Here is a 25,408-nt window from a genome sequence, read left to right on the forward strand (position 1 = left end):
GAGTCTGGGATGGAAATTGTGAGGAAGATGCTCAGTGTTGGGAGCCAAGTTGGAATGGGAACTCCTCACAACTGAGGGCCTCTCTCTTGCTCTCAGTGTCTTTGCTGGGGTGGTCCAGGGTTTCTTACTCCTTGGAGGCTATGTAGGCTATGAGGTCCACTACCCAATTGCTATAGCTGTATTCATTGTCATACCAGGAACTGAGTTTTGCAAAGTTGTCATTGAGAGCAATGCCAGCCACATCTTCAAAGGTGGAAGAGTGGGAGTTGCTTTTGAAGCTGCAGGAGGTAACCTGGTCCACAGTGTAGCCTAGGATGTTCTTTAGTGGGCTTTAAGATGCCTACTTCACCACCTTCTTGATGTTATCATACTTGGCAGGTTTCTCCAGGCGGCATGTCAGATCAACAAAGGATACATTAGGGGTAGGAACATGGAAAGTCATGCCAGTGAGCTTCCCATTCAGCTCTGGAATGACCTGGCCCACAGCCTTGGCAGCACCAGTGGATGCCAGAGTAAATGTTCTGGGCAGCCCCATAGCCATCATGCCACAGCTTTCCAGAGGAGCCATCCACAGTCTTCTGAGTGGCAGTGATGGCATGGACTGTGTTCATGAGCCCTTCCATGATGCCAAAGTTGTCATGGATGACCTTGACCAGTGGGCTAAGCAGTTGGTGGTGTAGGATGAATTGCTGAAATCTTGAGTGAGTTGTCATATTTCTCATGGTTCATGCCCATCACAAACATTGGGTCATCAGCCCAAGGGGTAAAGATGATGATGTTTTTGGCCCCACCCTTCAAGTGAGCCCCAGCCTTCTCCATGGTGGAGATGCCAGTAGACTCCACAACATACTCAGCACCAGCATCACCCCATTTGATATTAGCAGGATCTCCCTCCTGGAAGATGCTAATGGGCTTCCTGTTGATGACAAGCTTCTCCTTCTCAGCCTGGACTGTGGCATTAAATTTGCTATGGGTAGAGTCATACTGAAACACGAAATTGAGGTTAATGAAGGGATCGTTGATGGCAACAATCTCCATTTTGCCAGATGCAGAGCAGAAGTTAGTCCTGGTAACTAGGTGCCCAATATGGCCAAATCTATTCACATGACCTTCAATTAACCATTTTGTCTATGAGGCTGTCTTTAGAACAGGGAGGAGCAGAGAACCAGGATGATCTTTTCTAGTTCCATTCATTTGCCTGCAAATTTCATGATGTCATTGGTTTTAATGGCTGACTAATACTTCATTGTGTAATTGTACCACATTTTCTTTATTCATTCTTTGAATGAATGAGGTGTCCTTGTGGGATGGTGGAACACCTTTTGGGTATATGCCCAGGAGTGCTATAGCTAGGTCTTGGGGTTCCAATTTCCTGAGAAAGCAAAAATAAAATGATTTCCAAAGTGGTTATATAAGTTTGAGCTCCCAGCAGCAATGGAAGAAAGTTCCCTTCACTCCACATCCTTGCTGGCATGAGCTGTCACTTGAGTTTTTGATATTAGCCACTCTGAGGTGCATAAGAAAAAAAATCTTATCTCAGAGTCTAAATTTGATTAACAATCTTCTGATAACTAAGGATGCTGAACATTTTTAAAGTGATTCCTGGCCATTAGAGATTCCTCAGTTGAGAATTTTCTGTTCAAATCTGTACTCCATTTTAAAAATCAGGTTATTTGGTTTGGTGATATCTCGTTTCTTCAGTTCTTTATATATTTTGGATACCAGTCCTTTGTCAGATGTAAAGTTGGTAAAAATCTTTTCCCATTCTGTAGGCTGCAGTTTTGACAATGTCCTTTGCCTTACTGAAGCTCTTTAGTTTCATGAGGATGCATTATTAATTGTTGATCTTGGAGCCTGAACTGTTGTTCTGTTCAAGATGTTGACTCCTATACCAATGAGTTCAGGATTATTCCCCACTGCTTTTTCTTCTATCAGATTTAATGTATCTAGTTTTATGTTAAGGTCTTTGAACTACTCAGACTTTAGTTTTATGCAGGGTGATAAATATGGATCTATTTGCATTCATCCACATGCAGACATACACTTATAACAGCACCATTTTTTTGCAGATGCTTTCTTTTTTCCATTGTATAATTTAGCTTATTGGTCAAAAATCAAGTATCCATTGGTGTATAGACTTACTTTTGGATCTTCAATGGGATTCCATTGATCAACCTGTCCTATTTTTATGCAAGTACTCTGCAGTTTTTTATTAATATTTTCCTGTAGTGCATCTCAAGATCAGGGATGATAATACCAATAGAAGTTCTTTTATTATACAGGATTGTTTTAGATATTCTCTCTTTTTTTCTATATGAAGTTGAATATTGTTCTTTAAAGGTCTGTAAAGAATTGTTTTGGAACTTTGATGGGAATTGCATTGAATTTGTGGATTTTTTTTGTTGGATGACCATTTTCATTATGTTAATCCTACTGATTCATGAGCATGGGAGATCTTTTCATCTTCTGATATCTTCTTCAATTTTTTTCCTCAAACATTTGAAGTTCTTGACATACAGGTCCTTCACTTGCTTGGGTAGAGTTATATCAAGATATTTTGTTATTATTTGTGGCTATTGTAAAGGGTGTTGTGTTTCCCTAATTTCCTTCTCAGCCTGTATAATGTTTGCAAATAGGACTGCTTCAGATTTTTTAAGTTAATTTTATACCCAGACATTTTGCTGAAGGTGTGTATCAGCTGTAGGAGTTCTTTAGTAGAATTTTTGGGGTCACTTAAGTATACTATCATATCATCTAATACTTTTACTTCATTTCCAATTTATATCCCCTTAAACTCTATTAGAAGTCTTCTTGCTCTAGCTAGAACTTCAAATACTATATTGAAGAGACAGAGACAGGCAGAGAGAGAGAGAGAGAGAGAGAGAGAGAGAGAGAGAGAGAGAGAGAGAGAGAGAGAGCATTCTTGTCTTGTTCCTCATTTTAGTGGATTGATTTAAGTTTCTCTCCATTTAATTTAGTGTTAGCTATCACCTGCTGTATATTACTTTTATTGTGTTTAGGCATGTGCCTTCTATCCCTGATATTTCTAAGACTTTTTATCAATAAGAAGTATTGGACTTTATCAAGAGATTTCTCAGCAGCTGATGACATGGTTATGTGTTTTCCTCCTCCTCCTCCTCCTCCTCCTCCTCCTCCTCCTCCTCCTCCTCCTCCTCCTCCTCCTCCTCCTCCTCCTCCTCGTCTCGTCTTCTTCTTCTTCTTCTTCTTCTTCTTCTTCTTCTTCTTCTTCTTCTTCTTCTTCTTCTTCTTCTTCTTCTTCTTCTTCTTCTTTCTCCTTCTTCCTTCTTTCTTCTTCTTTCTTCTCCTTCTTTCTTCTCTTTCTCCTTCTCCTTCTCCTTCTCCTTCTCCTTCTCCTTCTCCTTCTCCTTCTCCTTCTTCTTCTTCTTCCTTCTTCTTCTTCCTCTTCTTCTTCTCTTCCTCTTCCTCTTCCTCTTCCTCTTCCTCTTCCTCTTCCTCTTCCTCTTCCTCTTCTTCTTCTTCTTCTTCTTCTTCTTCTTCTTCTTCTCTTCTTCTTCTTCGGTGGATTACATTGATTTACATGGATGAATTTTCGTATGTTGAGCCATTCCTGAATTTCTGATAAAGCAAACTTGATTATGGTAGATGATGTTTTGATTTGTTCTTGGATTTGGTTTGTGAGTATTTTTATTGAGTATTTGACATCAATGTTCATAAGGGAACTTGGTCTAAAATTCTCTTTCGTAGTTGATTCTTTGTGTGGGTTAAACATTAGAGTGACTGTGGCCTCATAAAATAAATTTGGCAGTGTTTCTTCTGTTTCTAGTTTGTGGATAATTTAAGGAGTATTTGGTACCAATTCTTTTTTTGAAAGTATGGTAGAATTCTGTGCTAAAACCATCTGATCCTGGGCTTATTTTTGTTAGGAGACTCTTTTTTTTTATTTTTTTATTTTTATTCTTTTTATTTTTATTTTATTTTATTTTTTTTATTAACTTGAGTATTTCTTTTTTTTTTTTTTATTAACTTGAGTATTTCTTATATACATTTCGAGTGTTATTCCCTTTCCCGGTTTCCGGGCAAACATCCCCCTCCCCCCTCCCCTTCCTTATGGGTGTTCCCCTCCCAACCCTCCCCCCATTGCCGCCCTCCCCCCATAGACTAGTTCACTGTGGGTTCAGTCTTAGCAGGACCCAGGGCTTCCCCTTCCACTGGTGCTCTTACTAGGATATTCATTGCTACCTATGGGGTCAGAGTCCAGGGTCAGTCCATGTATAGTCTTTAGGTAGTGGCTTAGTCCCTGGAAGCTCTGGTTGCTTGGCATTGTTGTACTTTTGGGGTCTCGAGCCCCTTCAAGCTCTTCCAGTTCTTTCTCTGATTCCTTCAATAGGGGACCTATTCTCAGTTCAGTGGTTTGCTGCTGGCATTCGCCTCTATATTTGCTGTATTCTGGCTGTGTCTCTCAGGAGCGATCTACATCCGGCTCCTGTCGGTCTGCACTTCTTTGCTTCATCCATCTTGTCTAATTGGGTGGCTGTATATGTATGGGCCACATGTGGGGCAGGCTCTGAATGGGTGTTCCTTCAGTCTCTGTTTTAATCTTTGCCTCTCCCTTCCCTGCCAAGGGTATTCTTTTTCCTCATTTAAAGAAGGAGTGAAGCATTCACATTTTGATCATCCGTCTTGAGTTTCGTTTGTTCTAGGGATCTAGGGTAATTCAAGCATTTGGGCTAATAGCCACTTATCAATGAGTGCATACCATGTATGTCTTTCTGTGATTGGGTTAGCTCACTCAGGATGATATTTTCCAGTTCCAACCATTTGCCTACGAATTTCATAAACTCGTTGTTTTTGATAGCTGAGTAATATTCCATTGTGTAGATGTACCACATTTTCTGTATCCATTCCTCTGTTGAAGGGCATCTGGGTTCTTTCCAGCTTCTGGCTATTATAAATAAGGCTGCGATGAACATAGTGGAGCACGTGTCTCTTTTATATGTTGAGGCATCTTTTGGGTATATGCCCAAGAGAGGTATAGCTGGATCCTCAGGCAGTTCAATGTCCAATTTTCTGAGGAACCTCCAGACTGATTTCCAGAATGGTTTTACCAGTCTGCAATCCCACCAACAATGGAGGAGTGTTCCTCTTTCTCCACATCCTCGCCAGCATCTGCTGTCACCTGAGTTTTTGATCTTAGCCATTCTCACTGTTGTGAGGTGAAATCTCAGGGTTGTTTTGATTTGCATTTCCCTTATGACTAAAGATGTTGAACATTTCTTTAGGTGTTTCTCAGCCATTCGGCATTCCTCAGCTGTGAATTCTTTGTTTAGCTCTGAACCCCATTTTTTAATAGGGTTATTTGTTTCCCTGCGGTCTAACTTCTTGAGTTCCTTGTATATTTTGGATATAAGGCCTCTATCTGTTGTAGGATTGGTAAAGATCTTTTCCCAATCTGTTGGTTGCCGTTTTGTCCTAACCACAGTGTCCTTTGCCTTACAGAATCTTTGCAGTTTTATGAGATCCCATTTGTCGATTCTTGATCTTAGAGCATAAGCCATTGGTGTTTTGTTCAGGAAATTTTTTCCAGTGCCCATGTGTTCCAGATGCTTCCCTAGTTTTTCTTCTATTAGTTTGAGTGTGTCTGGTTTGATGTGGAGGTCCTTGATCCACTTGGACTTAAGCTTTGTACAGGGTGATAAGCATAGGTCGATCTGCATTCTTCTACATGTTGCCCTCCAGTTGAACCAGCACCATTTGCTGAAAATGCTATCTTTTTTCCATTGGATGGTTTTGGCTCCTTTGTCAAAAATCAAGTGACCATAGGTGTGTGGGTTCATTTCTGGGTCTTCAATTCTATTCCATTGGTCTATCTGTCTGTCTCTGTACCAATACCATGCAGTTTTTATCACTATTGCTCTGTAATACTGCTTGAGTTCAGGGATAGTGATTCCCCCTGAAGTCCTTTTATTGTTGAGGATAGCTTTAGCTATCCTGGGTTTTTTGTTATTCCAGATGAATTTGCAAATTGTTCTGTCTAACTCTTTGAAGAATTGGATTGGTATTTTGATGGGGATTGCATTGAATCTGTAGATTGCTTTTGGTAAAATGGCCATTTTTACTAAATTAATGCTGCCAATCCATGAGCATGGGAGATCTTTCCATCTTCTGAGGTCTTCTTCAATTTCTTTCCTCAGTGTCTTGAAGTTCTTATTGTACAGATCTTTTACTTGCTTGGTTAAAGTCACACTGAGGTACTTTATATTATTTGGGTCTATTATGAAGGGTGTCGTTTCCCTAATTTCTTTCTCGGCTTGTTTCTCTTTTGTATAGAGGAAGGCAACTGATTTATTTGAGTTAATTTTATACCCAGCCACTTTGCTGAAGTTGTTTATCAGCTTTACTAGTTCTCTGGTGGCACTTTTGGGATCATTTAAATATACTATCATGTCATCTGCAAATAGTGATATTTTGACCTCTTCTTTTCCGATCTGTAGTCCCTAATCTCCTTTTGTTGTCTGATTGCTCTGGCTAGAACTTCAAGAACTATATTGAATAAGTAGGGAGAGAGTGGGCAGCCTTGTCTAGTCCCTGATTTTAGTGGGATTGCTTCAAGTTTCTGTCCATTTTGTTTAATGTTAGCAACTGGTTTGCTGTATATGGCTTTTACTATGTTTAGGTATGGGCCTTGAATTCCTATTCTCTCCAGGACTTTTATCATGAAGGGGTATTGAATTTTGTCAAATGCTTTCTCAGCATCTAATGAAATGATCATGTGGTTCTGTTCTTTCAGTTTGTTTATATAATGGATCACGTTGATGGTTTTCCGTATATTAAACCATCCCTGCATGCCTGGGATGAAGCCTACTTGATCATGGTGGATGATTGTTTTGATGTGCTCTTGAATTCGGTTTGCCAGAATTTTATTGAGTATTTTTGCTTCGGGATTCATAAGGGAAATTGGTCTGAAGTTCTCTTTCTTTGTTGTGTCTTTGTGTGGTTTAGGTATAAGAGTAATTGTGGCTTCGTAGAAGGAATTCGGTAGGGCTCCATCTGTTTCAATTTTGTGGAATAGTTTGGATAATATTGGTATGAGGTCTTCTATGAAGGTTTGATAGAATTCTGCACTAAACCCGTCTGGACCTGGGCTCTTTTTGGTTGGGAGACCTTTAATGACTGCTTCTATTTCCTTAGGAGTTATGGGGTTGTTTAACTGGTTTATCTGTTCCTGATTTAATTTCGATACCTGGTATCTGTCTAGGAAATTGTCCATTTCCTGAAGATTTTCAAGTTTTGTTGAATATAAGTTTTTATAGTAAGATCTGATGACTTTTTGAATTTCCTCTGAATCTGTAGTTATGTCTCCCTTTTCATTTCTGATTTTGTTAATTTGGACGCACTCTCTGTGTCCTCTCGTTAGTCTGGCTAACGGTTTATCTATATTGTTAATTTTCTCAAAGAACCAACTTTTGGTTCTGTTGATTCTTTCTATGCTCCTTTTTGTTTCTACTTGGTTGATTTCAGCTCTGAGTTTGATTATTTCCTGCCTTCTACTCCTCCTGGGTGTATTTGCTTCTTTTTGTTCTAGAGCTTTTAGGTGTGCTGTCAAGCTGCTGACATATGCTCTTTCCTGTTTCTTTCTGCAGGCACTCAGCGCTATGAGTTTTCCTCTTAGCACAGCTTTCATTGTGTCCCATAAGTTTGGGTATGTTGTATCTTCATTGTCATTAAATTCTAAAAAGTTTTAAATTTCTTTCTTTATTTCTTCCTTGACCAGGTTATCATTGAGTAGAGCATTGATCAATTTCCACGTATATGTGGGCATTCTTCCCTTATTGTTATTGAAGACCAGTTTTAGGCCGTGGTGGTCCGATAGCACGCATGGGATTATTTCTATCTTTCTGTACCTGTTGAGGCCCGTTTTTTGACCAATTATATGGTCAATTTTGGAGAAAGTACCATGAGGAGCTGAGAAGAAGGTATATCCTTTTGCTTTAGGATAGAATGTTCTATAAATATCCGTTAAGTCCATTTGGCTCATGACTTCTCTTAGTCTGTCGACATCACTGTTTAATTTCTGTTTCCATGATCTGTCCATTGATGAGAGTGGGGTGTTGAAATCTCCCACTATTATTGTGTGAGGTGCAATGTGTGTTTTGAGCTTTAGTAAGGTTTCTTTTACGTATGTACGTGCCCTTGTATTTGGGGCATAGATATTTAGGATTGAGAGTTCATCTTGGTGGATTTTTCCTTTGATGAATATGAAGTGTCCTTCCTCATCTTTTTTGATGACTTTTAGTTGAAAATTGATTTTATTTGATATTAGAATGGCTACTCCAGCTTGCTTCTTCTGACCATTTGCTTGGAAAGTTTTTTTCCAGCCTTTCACTCTGAGGTAGTGTCTGTCTTTGTCTCTGAGGTGTGTTTCCTGTAGGCAGCAGAATGCAGGGTCCTCGTTGTGTATCCAGTTTGTTAATCTATGTCTTTTTATTGGGGAGTTGATGCCATTGATATTGAGCGATATTAAGGAATAGTGATTATTGCTTCCCGTTATATTCATATTTGGATGTGAGGTTATGTTTGTGTGCTTTCATTCTCTTTGTTTTGTTGCCAAGATGATTAGTTTCTTGCTTCTTCTAGGGTATAGCTTGCCTCCTTATGTTGGGCTTTACCATTTATTATCCTTTGTAGTGCTGGATTTGTAGAAAGATATTGTGTAAATTTGGTTTTGTCATGGAATATCTTGGTTTCTCCTTCAATGTTAATTGAGAGTTTTGCTGGATACAGTAACCTGGGCTGGCATTTGTGTTCTCTTAGGGTCTGTATAACATCAGTCCAGGATCTTCTGGCCTTCATAGTTTCTGGCGAGAAGTCTGGTGTGATTCTGATAGGTCTCCCTTTATATGTTACTTGACCTTTTTCCCTTACTGCTTTTAATATTCTTTCTTTATTTTGTGCGTTAGGTGTTTTGATAATTATGTGACGGGAGATGTTTCTTTTCTGGTCCAATCTATTTGGAGTTCTGTAGGCTTCTTGTATGCCTATGGGTATCTCTTTTTTTAGGTTAGGGAAGTTTTCTTCTATGATTTTGTTGAAGATATTTACTGGTCCTTTGAGCTGGGAGTCTTCACTCTCTTCTATACCTATTATCCTTAGGTTTGATCTTCTCATTGAGTCCTGGATTTCCTGTATGTTTTGGACCAGTAGCTTTTTCCGCTTTACATTATCTTTGACAGTTGAGTCAATGATTTCTATGGAATCTTCTGCTCCTGAGATTCTCTCTTCCATCTCTTGTATTCTGTTGGTGAAGCTTGTATCTACAGCTCCTTCTCTCTTCTTTTGGTTTTCTATATCCAGGGTTGTTTCCATGTGTTCTTTCTTGATTGCTTCTATTTCCATTTTTAATTCCTTCAACTGTTTGATTGTGTTTTCCTGGAATTCTTTCAGGGATTTTTGTGTCTCCTCTCTATGGGCTTCTACTTGTTTATTTATGTTTTCCTGGAATTCTTTCAGGGATTTTTGTGTCTCCTCTCTATGGGCTTCTACTTGTTTATTTATGTTTTCCTGGAATTCTTTCAGGGATTTTTGCGATTCTTTCAGGCATTTTTGCGATTCCTCTCTGTAGGCTTCTACTTGTTCTCTAAGGGAGTTCTTCATGTCTTTCTTGAAGTCCTCCAGCATCATGATCAAAAATGATTTTGGAACTAGATCTTGCTTTTCTGGTGTGTTTGGATATTCCATGTTTGTTTTGATGGGAGAATTGGGCTCCGATGGTGACATGTAGTCTTGGTTTCTGTTGCTTGGGTTCCTGTGCTTGCCTCTCGCCATCAGATTATCTCTAGTGTTACTTTGTTCTGCTATTTCTGACAGTGGCTAGACTGTCCTATAAGCCTGTGTGTCAGGAGTGCTGTAGACCTGTTTTCCTGTTTTCTTTCAGCCTGTTATGGGGACAGAGTGTTCTGCTTTCGGGCGTGTAGTTTTCCCTCTCTACAGGTCTTCAGCTGTTCCTGTGGGCCTGTGTCTTAGTTCACCAGGCAGCTTTCTTGCAGCAGAAAAGTTGGTCTTACCTGTGGTCCCGAGGCTCAAGTTCGCTCCTGGGGTGCTGCCCACGGGCTCTCTACAGCGGCAGCAACCAGGAAGACCTGTGCCGCCCCTTCCGGGAGCTTCAGTGCACCAGGGTTCCAGATGGTCTTTGGCTTTTTCCTCTGGCGTCCGTCCGAGATGTGTGTGCAGAGAGCAGTCTCTCCTGGTTTCCCAGGCTTGTCTGCCTCTCTGAAGGTTCAGCTCTACCTCCCACGGGATATGGGTGCAGGGAATTGTTTATCCGGTCTGTTTCCTTCTGGTTCTGGTGGTGTCTCAGGCACAGGGGTCCTGCCGCTCCTGGGCCCTCCCCCACGGGAACCCAGAGGCCTTATACAGTTTCCTCTTGGGCCAGGGATGTGGGCAGGGGTGAGCAGTGTTGGTGGTCTCTTCCGCTCTGCAGCCTCAGGAGTGCCCACCTGACCAGGCGGTTGGGTGTCTCACTCACAGGGTCCGGGGGCAGAGAGCTGCTGCGGGACGGGATCCGCGGGTGTGGGACTTCCGGTAAACACAGAACGTGCCCGGTTCTACAGGAATTCTGCTACCGTGTGTCCCAAGCTCACCAGGCAGCTTTCTTGCAGCAGAAAAGTTGGTCTTACCTGTGGTCCCTGGGCTCAAGTTCGCTCAAGGGGTGCTGCCCACGGGCTCTCTGCAGCGGCAGCAACCAGGAAGCTGTTAGGAGACTCTTAATGACTGCTTCTATTTCCTTATGGCTTATAGGACTATTTAGATTGTTTGCCTGTTCTTTTTTTTTTATTATTATCTTGAGCATTTCGTATATACATTTTGAGTGTTATTCCCTTTCCTGGTTTCCTGGCAAACATCCCCCTCCCCCTCCCCTTCCTTATGGGTGTGCCCCTCCCAACCCTCCCCCATTGCCACCCTCCCCCCCACAGTCTAGTTCACTGGGGGTTCAGTCTTAGCAGGACCCAGGGCTTCCCCTTCCACTGGTGCTCTTACTAGGATATTCATTGCTACCTATGGGGTCAGAGTCCAGGGTCAGTCCATGTATAGTCTTTAGGTAGTGGCTTAGTCCCTGGAAGCTCTGGTTGCTTGACATTGTTGTACATATGGGGTCTCAAGCCCCTTCAAGCTCTTCCATTTCTTTCTCTGATTCCTTCAACGGGGGACCTATTCTCAGTTCAGTGGTTTGCTGCTGGCATTCGCCTCTGTATTTGCTGTATTCTTGCTGTGTCTCTCAGGAGCAATCTACATCCGGCTCCTGTCGGTCTGCACTTCTTTGCTTCATCCATCTTGTCTAATTGGGTGGCTGTATATGTATGGGCCACATGTGGGGCAGGCTCTGAATGGGAGTTCCTTCAGTCTCTGTTTTAATCTTTGCCTCTCTCTTCCCTGCCAAGGGTATTCTTGTTCCCCTTTTAGAGAAGGAGTGAAGCATTCACATTTTGATCATCCGTCTCGAGTTTCATTTGTTCTAGGCATCTAGGGTAATTCAAGCATTTGGGCTAATAGCCACTTATCAGTGAGTGCATACCATGTATGTCTTTCTGTGTTTGGGTTAGCTCACTCAGGATATTTTCCAGTTCCAACCATTTGCCTACGAATTTCATAAAGCCGTTGTTTTTGATAGCTGAGTAATATTCCATTGTGTAGATGTACCATATTTTCTGTATCCATTCCTCTGTTGAAGGGCATCTGGGTTCTTTCCAGCTTCTGGCTATTATAAATAAGGCTGAGATGAACATAGTGGAGCACGTGTCTTTTTTATATGTTGGGGCATCTTTTGGAAATATGCCCAAGAGAGGTATAGCTGGATCCTCAGGCAGTTCAATGTCCAATTTTCTGAGGAAGCTCCAGACTGATTTCCAGAATGGTTGTACCAGTCTGCAACCCACCAACAATGGAGGAGTGTTCCTCTTTCTCCACATCCTCGCCAGCATCTGCTGTCACCGGAGTTTTTGATCTTAGCCATTCTCACTGGTGTGAGGTGAAATCTCAGGGTTGTTTTGATTTGCATTCCCCTTATGACTAAAGATGTTGAACATTTCTTTAGGTGTTTCTCAGCCATTCGGCATTCCTCAGCTGTGAATTCTTTGTTTAGCTCTGAACCCCATTTTTTAAAAGGGTTATTTGTCTCCCTGCGGTCTAACTTCTTGAGTTCTTTGTATATTTTGGATATAAGGCCTCTATCTGTTGTAGGATTGGTAAAGATCTTTTCCCAATGTGTTGGTTGCCAATTAGTCCTAACCACGGTGTCCTTTGCCTTACAGAAGCTTTGCAGTTTTATGAGATCCCATTTGTCGATTCTTGATCTTAGAGCATAAGCCATTGGTGTTTTGTTCAGGAAATTTTTTCCAGTGCCCATGTGTTCCAGATGCTTCCCTAGTTTTTCTTCTATTAGTTTGAGTGTATCAGGTTTGATGTGGAGGTCCTTGATCCACTTGGACTTAAGCTTTGTACAGGGTGATAAGCATGGATCAATCTGCATACTTCTACATGTTGACCTCCGGTTGAACCAGCACCAATTGCTGAAAAAGCTATCTTTTTTCCATTGGATGGTTTTGGCTCCTTTGTCAAAATCAAGTGCCCATAGGTGTGTGGGTTCATTTCTGGGTCTTCAATTCTATTCCATTGGTCTATCTGTCTGTCTCTGTACCAATACCATGCAGTTTTTATCACTATTGCTCTGTAATACTGCTTGAGTTCAGGGATAGTGATTCCCCCTGAAGTCCTTTTATTGTTGAGGATAGTTTTAGCTATCCTGGGTTTTTTGTTATTCCAGATGAATTTGCAAATTGTTCTGTCTAACTCTTTGAAGAATTGGATTGGTATTTTGATGGGGATTGCATTGAATCTGTAGATCGCTTTTGGTAAAATGGCCATTTTTACTATATTAATCCTGCCAATCCATGAGCATGGGAGATCTTTCGATCTTCTGAGGTCTTCTTCAATTTCTTTCCTCAGTGTCTTGAAGTTCTTATTGTACAAATCTTTTACTTGCTTGGTTAAAGTCACACTGAGGTACTTTATATTATTTGGGTCTATTATGAAGGGTGTCGTTTCCCTAATTTCTTTCTCGGCTTGTTTCTCTTTTGTATAGAGGAAGACAACTGATTTATTTGAGTTAATTTTATACCCAGCCACTTTGCTGTAGTTGTTTATCAGCTTTAGTAGTTCTCTCGTGGAACTTTTGGGATCACTTAAATATACTATCATATCATCTGCAAATAGTGATATTTTGACCTCTTCTTTTCTGATCTGTATCCCCTTGATCTCCTTTTGTTGTCTGATTGCTCTGGCTAGAACTTCAAGAACTATATTGAATAAGTAGGGAGAGAGTGGGCAGCCTTGTCTAGTCCCTGATTTTAGTGGGATTGCTTCAAGTTTCTGTCCATTTTGTTTAATGTTAGCAACTGGTTTGCTGTATATGGCTTTTACTATGTTTAGGTATGGGCCTTGAATTCCTATTCTCTCCAGGACTTTTATCATGAAGGGGTGTTGAATTTTGTCAAATGCTTTCTCAGCATCTAATGAAATGATCATGTGGTTCTGTTCTTTCAGTTTGTTTATATAATGGATCACGTTGATGGTTTTCCGTATATTAAACCATCCCTGCATGGCTGGGATGAAGCCTACTTGATCATGGTGGATGATTGTTTTGATGTGCTCTTGGACTTGGTTTGCCAGAATTTTATTGAGTATTTTTGCGTCGATATTCATAAGGGAAATTGGTCTGAAGATTTCTTTCTTTGTTGTGTCTTTGTGTGGTTTAGGTATAAGAGTAATTGTGGCTTCGTAGAAGGTATTCGGTAGTTATCCATCTGTTTCAATTTTGTGGAATAGTTTGGATAATATTGGTATGAGGTCTTCCATGAAGGTTTGATAGAATTCTGCACTAAACCCATCTGGACCTGGGCTCTTTTTGGTTGGGAGACCTTTAATGACTGCTTCTATTTCCTTAGGAGTTATGGGGTTGTTTAACTGGTTTATCTGTTCCTGATTTAACTTCGATACCTGGTATCTGTCTAGAAAATTGTCCATTTCCTGAAGATTTTCAAGTTTTGTTGAACATAGGCTTTTGTAGTAAGATCTGATGATTTTTTGAATTTCCTCTGAATCTGTAGTTATGTCTCCCTTTTCATTTCTGATTTTGTTAATTTGGACGCACTCTCTGTGTCCTCTCGTTAGTCTGGCTAAGGGTTTATCTATCTTGTTGATTTTCTCAAAGAACCAACTTTTGGTTCTGTTGATTCTTTCTATGGTCCTTTTTGTTTCTACTTGGTTGATTTCAGCTCTGAGTTTGATTATTTCCTGCCTTCTACTCCTCCTGGGTGTATTTGCTTCTTTTTGTTCTAGAGCTTTTTGTGTGCTGTCAAGCTGCTGACATATGCTCTTTCCTGTTTCTTTCTGCAGGCACTCAGCGCTATGAGTTTCTTAGCACAGCTTTCATTGTGTCCCATAAATTTGGGTATGTTGTACCTTCATTTTCATTAAATTCTAAAAAGTTTTTTTAATTTTATTAATTATTCATATAAATACACTGTAGCTGTCATACACACCAGAAGAGGGCATCAGATCTCATTACAGATGGTTGTGAACCACCATGTGGTTGCTGGGAATTGAACTCAGGACCTCTGGAAGAGCAGTCAGTGCTCTTAACCACTGAGCCATCTCTCTAGCCCCTAAAAAGTTTTAAATTTCTTTCTTTATTTCTTCCTTGACCAGGTTATTATTGAGTAGAGCATTGTTCAATTTCCACGTATATGTGGGCATTCTTCCCTTATTGTTATTGAAGGCCAGTTTTAGGCCGTGGTGGTCCGATAGCACGCATGGGATTATTTCTATCTTTCTGTACCTGTTGAGGCCCGTTTTTTGACCAATTATATGGTCAGTTTTGGAGAAAGTACCATGAGGATCTGAGAAGAACGTATATCCTTTTGCTTTAGGATAGAATGTTCTATAAATATCCGTTAAGTCCATTTGGCTCATGACTTCTCTTAGTCTGTCGACATCACTGTTTAATTTCTGTTTCCATGATCTGTCCATTGATGAGAGTGGGGTGTTGAAATCTCCCACTATTATTGTGTGAGGTGCAATGTGTGTTTTGAGCTTTAGTAAGGTTTCTTTTACGTATGTAGGTGCCCTTGTATTTGGGGCATAGATATTTAGGATTGAGAGTTCATCTTGGTGGATTTTTCCTTTGATGAATATGAAGTGTCCTTCCTCATCTTTTTTGATGACTTTTAGTTGAAAATTGATTTTATTTGATATTAGAATGGCTACTCCAGCTTGCTTCTTCTGACCATTTGCTTGGAAAGTTGTTTTCCAGCCTTTCACTCTGAGGTAGTGTCTGTCTTTGTCTCTGAGGTGTGTTTCTTGTAGGCAGGAGAATGCAGGGTCCTCGTTGCGTATCCAGTTTGTTAATCTATTTCTTTTTATTGGGGAGTTGAGGCCACTGATGTTGAGCGATATTAAGGAATAGTGATTATTTCTTCCCGTTATATTCATATTTGGATGTGAGGTTATGTTTGTGTGCTTTCATTCTCTTTGTTTTGTTGCCAAGACGATTAGTTTCTTACTTCTTCTAGGGTATAGCTTGCCTCCTTATGTTGGGCTTTACCATTTATTATCCTTTGTAGTGCTGGATTTGTAGAAAGATATTGTGTAAATTTGGTTTTGTCATGGAATATCTTGGTTTCTCCTTCAATGTTAATTGAGAGTTTTGCAGGATACAGTAACCTGGGCTGGCATTTGTGTTCTCTTAGGGTCTGTATGATATCAGTCCAGGATCTTCTGGCCTTCATTGTTTCTGGCGAGAAGTCTGGTGTGATTCTGCCTTTATATGTTACTTGATCTTTTTCCCTTACTGCTTTTAATATTTTTTCTTTATTTTGTGCGTTTGGTGTTTTGACAATTATGTGACGGGAGATGTTTCTTTTCTGGTCCAATCTATTTGGAGTTCTGTAGGCTTCTTGTATGTCTATGGGTATCTCTTTTTTTAGGTTAGGGAAGTTTTCTTCTATGATTTGTTGAAGATATTTACTGGTCCTTTGAGCTGGGAGTCTTCACTCTCTTCTATACCTATTATCCTTAGGTTTGATCTTCTCATTGAGTCCTGGATTTCCTGTATGTTTTGGACCAGTAGCTTTTTCCGCTTTACATTATCTTTGACAGTTGAGTCAATGATTTCTATGGAATCTTCTGCTCCTGAGATTCTCTCTTCCATCTCTTGTATTCTGTTGGTGAAGCTTGTATCTACAGCTCCTTGTCTCTTCTTTTGGTTTTCTATATCCAGGGTTGTTTCCATGTGTTCTTTCTTGATTGCTTCTATTTCCATTTTTAATTCCTTCAACTGTTTGATTGTGTTTTCCTGGAATTCTTTCAGGGATTTTTGTGATTCTTTCAGGGATTTTTGTGATTCTTTCAGGGATTTTTGTGATTCCTCTCTGTAGGCTTCTACTTGTTTATTAATGTTTTCCTGTGTTGCCCTAAGGGAGTTCTTCACGTCTTTCTTGAAGTCCTCCAGCATCATGATCAAATATGATTTTGAAACTAGATCTTGCTTTTCTGGTGTGTTTTGATATTCCATGTTTGTTCTGGTGGGAGAATTGGGCTCCGATGATGCCATGTAGTCTTGGTTTCTGTTGCTTGGATTCCTGCGCTTGCCTCTCGCCATCAGATTATCTCTAGTGTTACTTTGTTCTGCTATTTCTGACAGTGGCTAGACTGTCCTATAAGCCTGTGTGTCAGGAGTGCTGTAGACCTGTTTTCCTCTCTTTCAGTCAGTTATGGGGACAGAGTGTTCTGCTTTCGGGCGTGTAGTTTTTCCTCTCTACAGGTCTTCAGCTGTTCCTGTGGGCCTGTGTCTTGAGTTCACCAGGCAGCTTTCTTGCAGCAGAAAAGTTGGTCTTACCTGTGGTCCCGAGGCTCAAGTTCGCTCCTGGGGTACTGCCCACGGGCTCTCTGCAGCGGCAGCAACCAGGAAGACCTGTGCCGCCCCTTCCGGGAGCTTCAGTGCACCAGGGTTCCAGATGGTCTTTGGCTTTTTCCTCTGGCGTCCAAGATGTGTGTGCAGGGAGCAGTCTCTTCTGGTTTCCCAGGCTTGTCTGCCTCTCTGAAGGTTTAGCTCTCCCTCCCACGGGATTTGGGTGCAGAGAACTGTTTATCCGGTCTGTTTCCTTCAGGTTCTGGCGGTGTCTCAGGCAGGGTCCTGCCGCTCCTGGGCCCTCCCCCACGGGAGCCCAGAGGACTTATACAGTTTCCTCTTGGGCCAAGGATGTGGGCAGAGGTGAGCAGTGTTGGTGGTCTCTTCCGCTCTGCAGCCTCAGGAGTGCCCACCTGACCAGGCGGTTGGGTCTCTCTCTCACCGGGTCTGGGAGCAGAGAGCTGCTTCGGGCCGGGATCTGCGAGTGTGGGACTTCCGGTAAACACAGAATGTGCCCGGTCCTAGAGGAATTCTGCTACCGTGTGTCCCAAGCTCACCAGGCAGCTTTCTTGCAGCAGAAAAGTTGGTCTTACCTGTGGTCCCGAGGCTCAAGATCGCTCGTGGGGTGCTGCCCACGGGCTCTCTGCAGCGGCAGCAACCAGGAAGATATGTGCCGCCCCTTCCGGGAGCTTCAGTGCACCAGGGTTCCAGATGGTCTTTGGCTTTTTCCTCTGGCATCCGAGATGTGTGTGCAGGGAGCAGTCTCTTCTGGTTTCCCAGGCTTGTCTGCCTCTCTGAAGGTTTAGCTCTCCCTCCCACGGGATTTGGGTGCAGAGAACTGTTTATCCGGTCTATTTCCTTCAGGTTCCGGAGGTGTCTCAGGCAGGGGTCCTGCCGCTCCTGGGCCCTCCCCCACGGGAGCCCAGAGGCCTTATACAGTTTCCTCTTGGGCCAGGGATGTGGGCAGGGGTGAGCAGTGTTGGTGGTCTCTTCCGCTCTGCAGCCTCAGGAGTGCCCACCTGACCAGGCGGTTGGGTCTCTCTCTCACGGGGTCTGGGAGCAGAGAGCTGCTGCAGGCCGGGATCTGCGGGTGTGGGACTTCCGGTAAACACAGGACGTGCCCGGTCCTAGAGGAATTCTGCCTCTGTGTGTCCCGAGCTCACCAGGCAGCTTTCTTGCAGCAGAAAAGTTGGTCTTATCTGTGGTCCCGAGGCTCAAGTTCGCTCGTGGTGTGCTGCCAATGGGCTCTCTGCAGCGGCAGCAACCAGGAAGATATGTGCCGCCGTTTACCTGTTCTTAATTTAACTTTGGTCAGTGGAATCTATCCAGAAGATTGTCCATTTCATTTAGATTTTTCAATTTTGTGGAGCACAGGCTTTTGAAGTAAGATCTAATAATTCTTTGGATTGCCTCAGTGTCTTTTGTTATGTTCCCCTTTTCATTTCTGATTTTCTTAGTTTAGATACTCTTTCTAGTTAACTTGGCTAAAGGTTTGTCTATCTTGTTGATTTTCTTAAAGAAACACCTCTTGTTTTCGTTGATTCTTTGTATTGTTTTCTTTGTTTCTAATTGGTTGATTTCAGCTCTGAGTTTGATTATTTACTGCCATCTACTCCTCTTGGGCATGTTTGCTTCATTTTGTTCTAGAGCTTTCAGGAGTGCTGTTAGGTTGCTAGTATGAAATCTCTCCAATTTCTTTAGGAAAGCACTTAGAGGTATGAACTTTCCCCTTAGCACTGCTTTCTTTGTGTCTCATAAGTTTAGGCATGTTGTGCCTTTGTTTTCATTGAATTCTAGACAGTCTTTAATTTCTTTATTTCTTCTTTGACCCATTGGTCATTGAGTAGAGAGTTGCTCAGTTTCCATGAGTTTGTAGGCTTTTTGTTGCTTCCGTTGTTTAAGTTCATCTCTAATCCATTGAGTTCTGATAAGATGAAAGGGGTTATTTCAAATCTTCTCGTATTTGTTGAGGTTTGCTTTGTGACTGAGTGTATGATCAATTTCAGAGAAGGTTCCATGAGGTGCTGAGAAGAAGGTATATCCTTTGTGTTTGGGTAATATGTTTTATAGTTATGCTATGTCTATTTGATTCATACTTTCTGTCAGTCTAATTCTCTGCTTAGTTTCTGTCTCAATGACCTGTCCATTGGTGAAAATCAGGTGTTGAAGTCTCTATTAAGGTATGGGGTTCAATGTGTAATTTAAGCTTTAGTAATATTTTTTATGAATGTGAGTGCCATTGCATTTGGGGCATAGATGTTCAGAATTGAGACATCATCTTGGTGGATTTTTCCTTTAATGAGTATGAGGTGTCCTTCCCCATTTCTTTTGATTACTTTTGGTTGAAAGTCTATTTTCTTATATATTAGAGTGGCCACTCCAGCTTCTTTCTTGGATCTGTTTGCTTGGAAAATCTTTCCCCAGTCCTTTACTAAGGTGTGTTTCTTATATGCAGCAGAATGATGGATTCTGTTTTTGCATCCATTAAGTTAACTTGTCTTTTTATTGCAGAATTTAGATCAGATTATTTATAAATGATCAATGATTGTTATATTCCTGTTATTTTGATGTTGGTAGTGGTAGTGTGTGTGTGTGTGTGTGTGTGTGTGTGTGTGTGTGTGTGTGTATTGAGAGAGAGAGAGAGAGAGAGAGAGAGAGAGAGAGAGAGAGAGAGAGATTTCCTGTGTTTTTGATGTAGCTGAAATTTTTTATTTCTTTTATTTTCTTGGGTGTAGTTACTCTCCTTATGTTGGAGTTTTTCTTCTATTATCCTCTGTAGGGCTGGATTTGTGGTAAGACAGTTTAATTTGGTTTTATCATGGAATATCTTGTTTTATTCATTTATGATTGAAAATTTTGCTTGGTATATTAGACTGGACTGATGGCTGTGGTCTCTTAGGGACTGCAAGACATCTGCTCAGCCCCTTCTGGCTTTTAGGGTCTCTGTTGAGAAGTTAGGTGTCATTCTGATAGGTCTACTTTCATATTTTACTTGGCATCTTTCCCTTTCAGCTTTTAATATTCTTTCTTTGATCTGTGCGTTTAGTGTTTTGATTATTATATGGTAGGTAGATTTTCTTTCTTGGTCCAATCTATTTGGTTCAATCTATTTGGTAAGCTTCTTGTATGTCTATAGGCATCTTTTCCTATTAGGAAATTTTTCTTTTATGATCTTGGTGAAAGTATTTTCTGGGCCTTTAAGCTGGGAATTTTCTTCTTCTTTCCCTATTATTCTTAGGTTTGGTCCTTTCATATATCCTATCATAATGAATACTTGTGTTAGAAACTTTTTAGATTTAGCATTTTCTTTTCTTTGACCAATGTATCAATTTATTCTATTGTATCTTCTATACATGAGATTCTCTCTTCTGTCTCTAGTACTCTGTTGATGATACTTGCAACTCTAGTTCTTGTTTTTTTTCCGAGGTTTTCCATCTCCTCAGTTTGTGTTTTCTTTATTCCTTCCATTTCCATTTTCATGTCTTGAACAGTTTTATTCATTTTCTTCATCCGCTTGATTGTAATTTCCTATTTTTCTTTAAGGGGATTACTTGTTTCCTATTTAAAGGCTTCCATCATTTTGTATTGCCTAGCTTAATTGTTCTCAAAGAGGCTCCACCCAGCAGCTGACCAAAACAGATGGGAAGACCCACAGACAAACATTAGACAAAGCTCAGAGTCTTGTGGAAAAGTTGAAGGTCCCAGTTGGGACAGAATCAACTAACCTGAACCTTTGGAGTTTTCAGAGACTAAACTACCAATCAAAGAGCATACAAGGGCTGAACCTAGGTCCCCCACATGTATGTAGTAGGTATACCTCATATGGGGTCCCCAACAACTGTATTGGGACTTACCCTGACTCTCTTGCCTGCCTGTGGATCCTGCTCCCTTAACTAGACTTTCTTCTCTGTTCTCAGTGGGAGAGGATCTATAGTCCTGCAGTGACTTGAGGAGCCAGGATCCATTTCCAAAAAAAATATTAGATGTCTCTTAAATTCTTGCTGAAACAATGGTACTGTCTTTCTACAAGATAACAGTTGTTGCTTAGCATAGCCAATGATTTGGATAAAGACTGTGAAGATATGAGAACCTTACTCTAGTTCTTTCCAAGGAATTGCCACTCATATGAATATCTTGGAGGAAAGAGGTTACCTGTGGCAATGTTCTCCTGGGTACAGTGGACTGACATGTGAAACTGCCACTAATTTCTGCAGCGGGAACACTGGGGGAACATGAGGTACCTGCCATGAAGACCCTGAGCACCCTATCTGTATCTGCCTTGCTGGAAATTCTGGAAGGTTTTGTGAGAAAGATTTCAAAGAGTGTACTTCCAACCCCTTGCCACAATGGGACTGGATACCAGCATGGAATCAAAGACTATTCCTGCTTCTGTGTGCTTGGATTCTAAGGCAGACATTGTGACTTGGAAATGGATGAATGTTTGTCTGATCCCTGCATGAATAAAGCTGTATGCTTACAAGATAGAAAGATACACACATGTTTGTCCTCAAGTGTATTCTTGTATGAACTATAAGTTAAAAATGGATGAAAATGAGTCCCAGCCATGTCTATACAGTGCCACGCATCGGGATGCTCTTGGGGTTCACTTCTGTGATTATGCACCTGGGTTCCTTGGAGACCACTGTGAAATCAGCTTTGGTGAATGTGCCAGTCAGCCATGTCTCCATGGAGGTCTATGTGTGGATGGAGGAAGCAACGCTCACTGTGTCTACACAAGTAGTAGATTCACAGGGTCACACTGTGAGACCCTGATGCCTCATTATTGGTCAGAGCCTGTCATGGAAGCAACATGTGAAGACACTGTTGACAGCTACATCTGTTACTGGATACACAGATGCTGTGGGTGAAATGAATATAAATGAGTGCAGTAGAAATCTCTACCGATTGGCCGCAGGTGGGAGAGAATGTGCTCTGATGTCTTCAGAAGATCTATATTGTAGCTTGCCTTCCTCCTTCAACTACCTTGGAGCCTCAGGTTATATTTATATCTGTCATTCTGAACTCAGAGACAGGAGAATAACTTCTCTGAGAGGCTCCACTCATCAGCTGACCAAACCAGGCAGAGATCCACAGACAAACATTAGACAGAACTCAGGAAATCCTATGGAAGAACTGGGGGGAAGAATTGGGGAACCTGGAGAGGATGAAAACTCCAGAAAACCAACAGAGTCAACTAACCTGGGCCCATGGGAGCTCTCTGAGACTGAACCACCAACCAAAGAGCATACAAGGGCTGGGCCTAGGTCATCCACACATATGTAGCAGATATGAAGTTTGGTCTTCATGCAGGTCCCCATCAGCTGTAGTGGAGACTTACCCTGACTTTGTTGCCTGCCTGTAGATCCTGCTCCCCTAACTGAGCTGTCTTCTCTGTCCTCAGTGGGAAAGGATTATCTACTCAGGCAGTGACTTCAGGTACCAGGGTGGGTTGCCTCCCTGGAGGGACATCCCCCTTCTCAGAGGTGAAGGGAAGGGGATAGGAAGAGGGGCCATGTAAGGAGGGCATTGGTAGGTGAGGGGAGCTGAAATTGAATTGTAAAGTGAGTGAATAAGTAAACAAATTAATGAGAAAAGAAGAGATTATGTTTAAGGTCATTTTCTTGTGCTTCAGGTAGTGTCCAGGTGTGGGGTGCAGTTTAAGGCTACTGGGTGTGCTTTAAGGGGACTTGGAAGGCAGGGGCTTGGGGCAGGGTCTTGCCTGGTTGTCTTTGGTGGAGAGGAGGCAGTGTTGTGACTAGGAAGATGGAGCACTGGGGACAGGGTACTGAGAGATATTTTCAATCAGGATATTAGGACAAGACAGCAGCAGTGCCCACCCACTTTGACTAAGAAAGTACACATCATAAAAGTACACATAAAAGTACACATCAGCTTTACCAGTGTTGTATGATTTAGGGCTTTGCTCATTGCCAGACAGGTGGTAGAATGTTCAGATTTATATATTTTAATAGAAAATTAAAAGGATTAGTGATAACTTTTAATATTCCTCAGAAAAGAATTTAAGCACAGACTGAGGTTATTAAAAAGCAAGGGACAAGTGCTTCTGTTTAAGGAAAATATCCAGATTTCTTCACATTGGGCTTCACTAGTTTGTCTTCATTAATGACTCTATGTAGCTCTTTAGAGTTTTCCAAATTGGGCCTTATCAGATTATCTTCTTTAATGCTTTCTGTATTGCCCTCTTTGGGGGATATCATATTGGCCGCATCATAAATAAGCTTCAGCTTTTTGGTACGGAACATCTTAGCCCATTTTCGGAAGGTTTGTTTGACGGTCGAAGAGGCCATTCGATTGGCCATTTCCTTAAAAAGTTTACGGGTTTTTTCTACCAACTCCTTGATCAGAGGGTCTTCCTCCCGGGTCAACCGCTCAATAACTGTAACAGCAGAGGGATCTTTAGTTCAACGTCTAGATGACTTCAAGCAACATTAAGTCTAAGCAGTCACAGTTTAGCAAGCTACTTTCCTCTGTATTCTTCCCCTGTAACTCTTCCCTATCCTGATCTTTACTTGACTAATATTAACTATAAAATAAAGATAAAAATAGTTACAAAATTTATGGCAAACATATGTGCAAAGTGTTCTCAGTATTGTAAGGAAAGACTCATGTATATTGTATTGTGATAATCATGTAAAACATTGGAATGAGTCTAAGTGATTATTAATTAATAGGAAACTGATTAAAATTAAGGTTATCATACAATAAAATAGCACATGTATTCCACTATAGGAGGTCATGTTATAATCATTGGAATGAAAATACACATGTTAAACAGCCTTGAATTTGTAATGATCCTTCTGGGAATACAGGGTGAGCAATATTATTTTATCGTTTCGATAAAGGAAATAGAATGAAGAGGGATGCTTTTTGAAAAGAAGAGGATAAGATAAAAGGAAAAAGACAAAGATCTGAAGAAGAATTAAGGAGAAGTACAGTGCTCAGCATTGAGCAGGTGGTGAGAAGTGTTGAATGATTGAGTGACTGAATGGATGCAGGAGAGATAATGATGTCAAGTGGAAACAATGTAGCAACTGAACGGGGTGGGAGACACTGACAAGGGAGGAGACTGCATGAGTATAATGTGAAAGTTAGTGGGAGCTCATGAACTTCCAGCAGTGTTATGGAAATTTCTCTGAATAATGGTAGTTTTCAGATTATCTATCTATCTACCTATCTATCTATCTATCTATCTATCTATCTATCTATCTATCTATATCTATATCTATATCTATACCTATCTATATCTCTATCTATCTATATCTATATTTATATATATATATATATATATATAGAGAGAGAGAGAGAGAGAGAGAGAGAGAGAGACAAGAGAGAGAAGGAGGAGGAGGAAAGGGGAGGAAGAGGAGGAAGAGGAGGAGGAAGAGACAACCAGAAAGATACCCTGCTATTTTCTTTATTTTTTTTGTTCTGGATTTATTTATTTTGTGTCTACGAATGGTTTGCTTGAGTGTATATAAATGTAGCACATGTGTGCCTGGTGCCCTAGGAGGCCAAAATAGGGTGTTGGGTTCCCTGGAAATGGTGTTGTGGATGGTTTTGAGCTACTATGTTGGTGTTGGTAGTTGAACTTTGGTGCTCTGCAAGAACAAGCGCTTCCAACTGGTGATCAATCATCTCTCTAGTTTCCCACTATTTTCTAATAAGGCAGTAGAGAGATGCTAAGAGAGAACCATGCCCAGGATCTAAGCCATTTGAAGCAATAACATTATTCTTCTCTTCCTCTTCCCTCTGAGTTCAATGTATGTTAGTATCCACTAGAATCTAAAATCCACGAGAGATGAGCCTACTTTATTTACTAGAGTGACCTAACAACTACATGGTGTTATTACAGGAAAAAAATTACAGGATATGTAAGTGAATGACTCTTGACATTTCAGTAACTTCTCAAGGTTCTAGCATGATCATTAGATCAGACAATAAATGGCATAAATTTGGAGACTGAAACAGAGACAGAGAGATAGAGAGAGAGAAAATATATATAAAATGACCCTTAACCTAGTCCCTCTCTTATAAGCCTTATATAGAACTCTTTTTTTTTTTGGTTCTTTTTTTCGGAGCTGGGGACCGAACCCAGGGCCTTGCGCTTCCTAGGTAAGCGCTCTACCACTGAGCTAAATCCCCAGCCCTATATAGAACTCTTAATTAACTAGAACCAAAGTAGTGAATTTATTTGGATTTATATACAAAAACTCCAATCTTACCCTCAATCATAATGTCAATTTCATCTCTGAGTAGTAAATGTTCTCCTGATTTCCCCAAATATCCTGTATGTAAGATATAAGCAAAGTTAGACCAAAATAAACTATCAAGTATATTTCTCTTGTTATTTCGCTAGATCTCAGGGTTTCCTTAAACTGTATTTTAGTGATTTCAAACAATTATTATTTAATGAAAATTAAAATATGTATATAAAGAATGACTACAGAG

The 25,408-nt window shown here is 40.9% G+C and overlaps 1 protein-coding gene and 1 pseudogene across 3 annotated transcripts in view; both read right to left on the reverse strand.

Moving 5' to 3' along the window:
* Positions 1–340: 340 nt before the first annotated feature.
* LOC148001730 (glyceraldehyde-3-phosphate dehydrogenase pseudogene) lies at positions 341–21,131 on the reverse strand (annotated as a pseudogene).
* A 1,753-nt stretch (positions 21,132–22,884) lies between these two features.
* The window catches only part of Mroh9 (maestro heat-like repeat family member 9), a 69,135-nt gene continuing 66,611 nt past the window's right edge, over positions 22,885–25,408 (reverse strand). For all 3 annotated transcript variants that reach the window (NM_001430807.1, NM_001430808.1, NM_001430806.1), the window contains 2 exon segments: positions 22,885–23,339; positions 25,183–25,245. In NM_001430807.1, coding sequence (NP_001417736.1) covers positions 23,011–23,339; positions 25,183–25,245 — 392 coding nt within the window. In that variant the 3' untranslated portion in view covers positions 22,885–23,010.

The sequence above is a fragment of the Rattus norvegicus genome, chromosome 13 (assembly GCF_021556685.1).
Source record: "Rattus norvegicus strain SHRSP/BbbUtx chromosome 13, alternate assembly SHRSP_T2T, whole genome shotgun sequence".
Classification (NCBI taxonomy): Eukaryota; Metazoa; Chordata; class Mammalia; order Rodentia; family Muridae; genus Rattus; species Rattus norvegicus.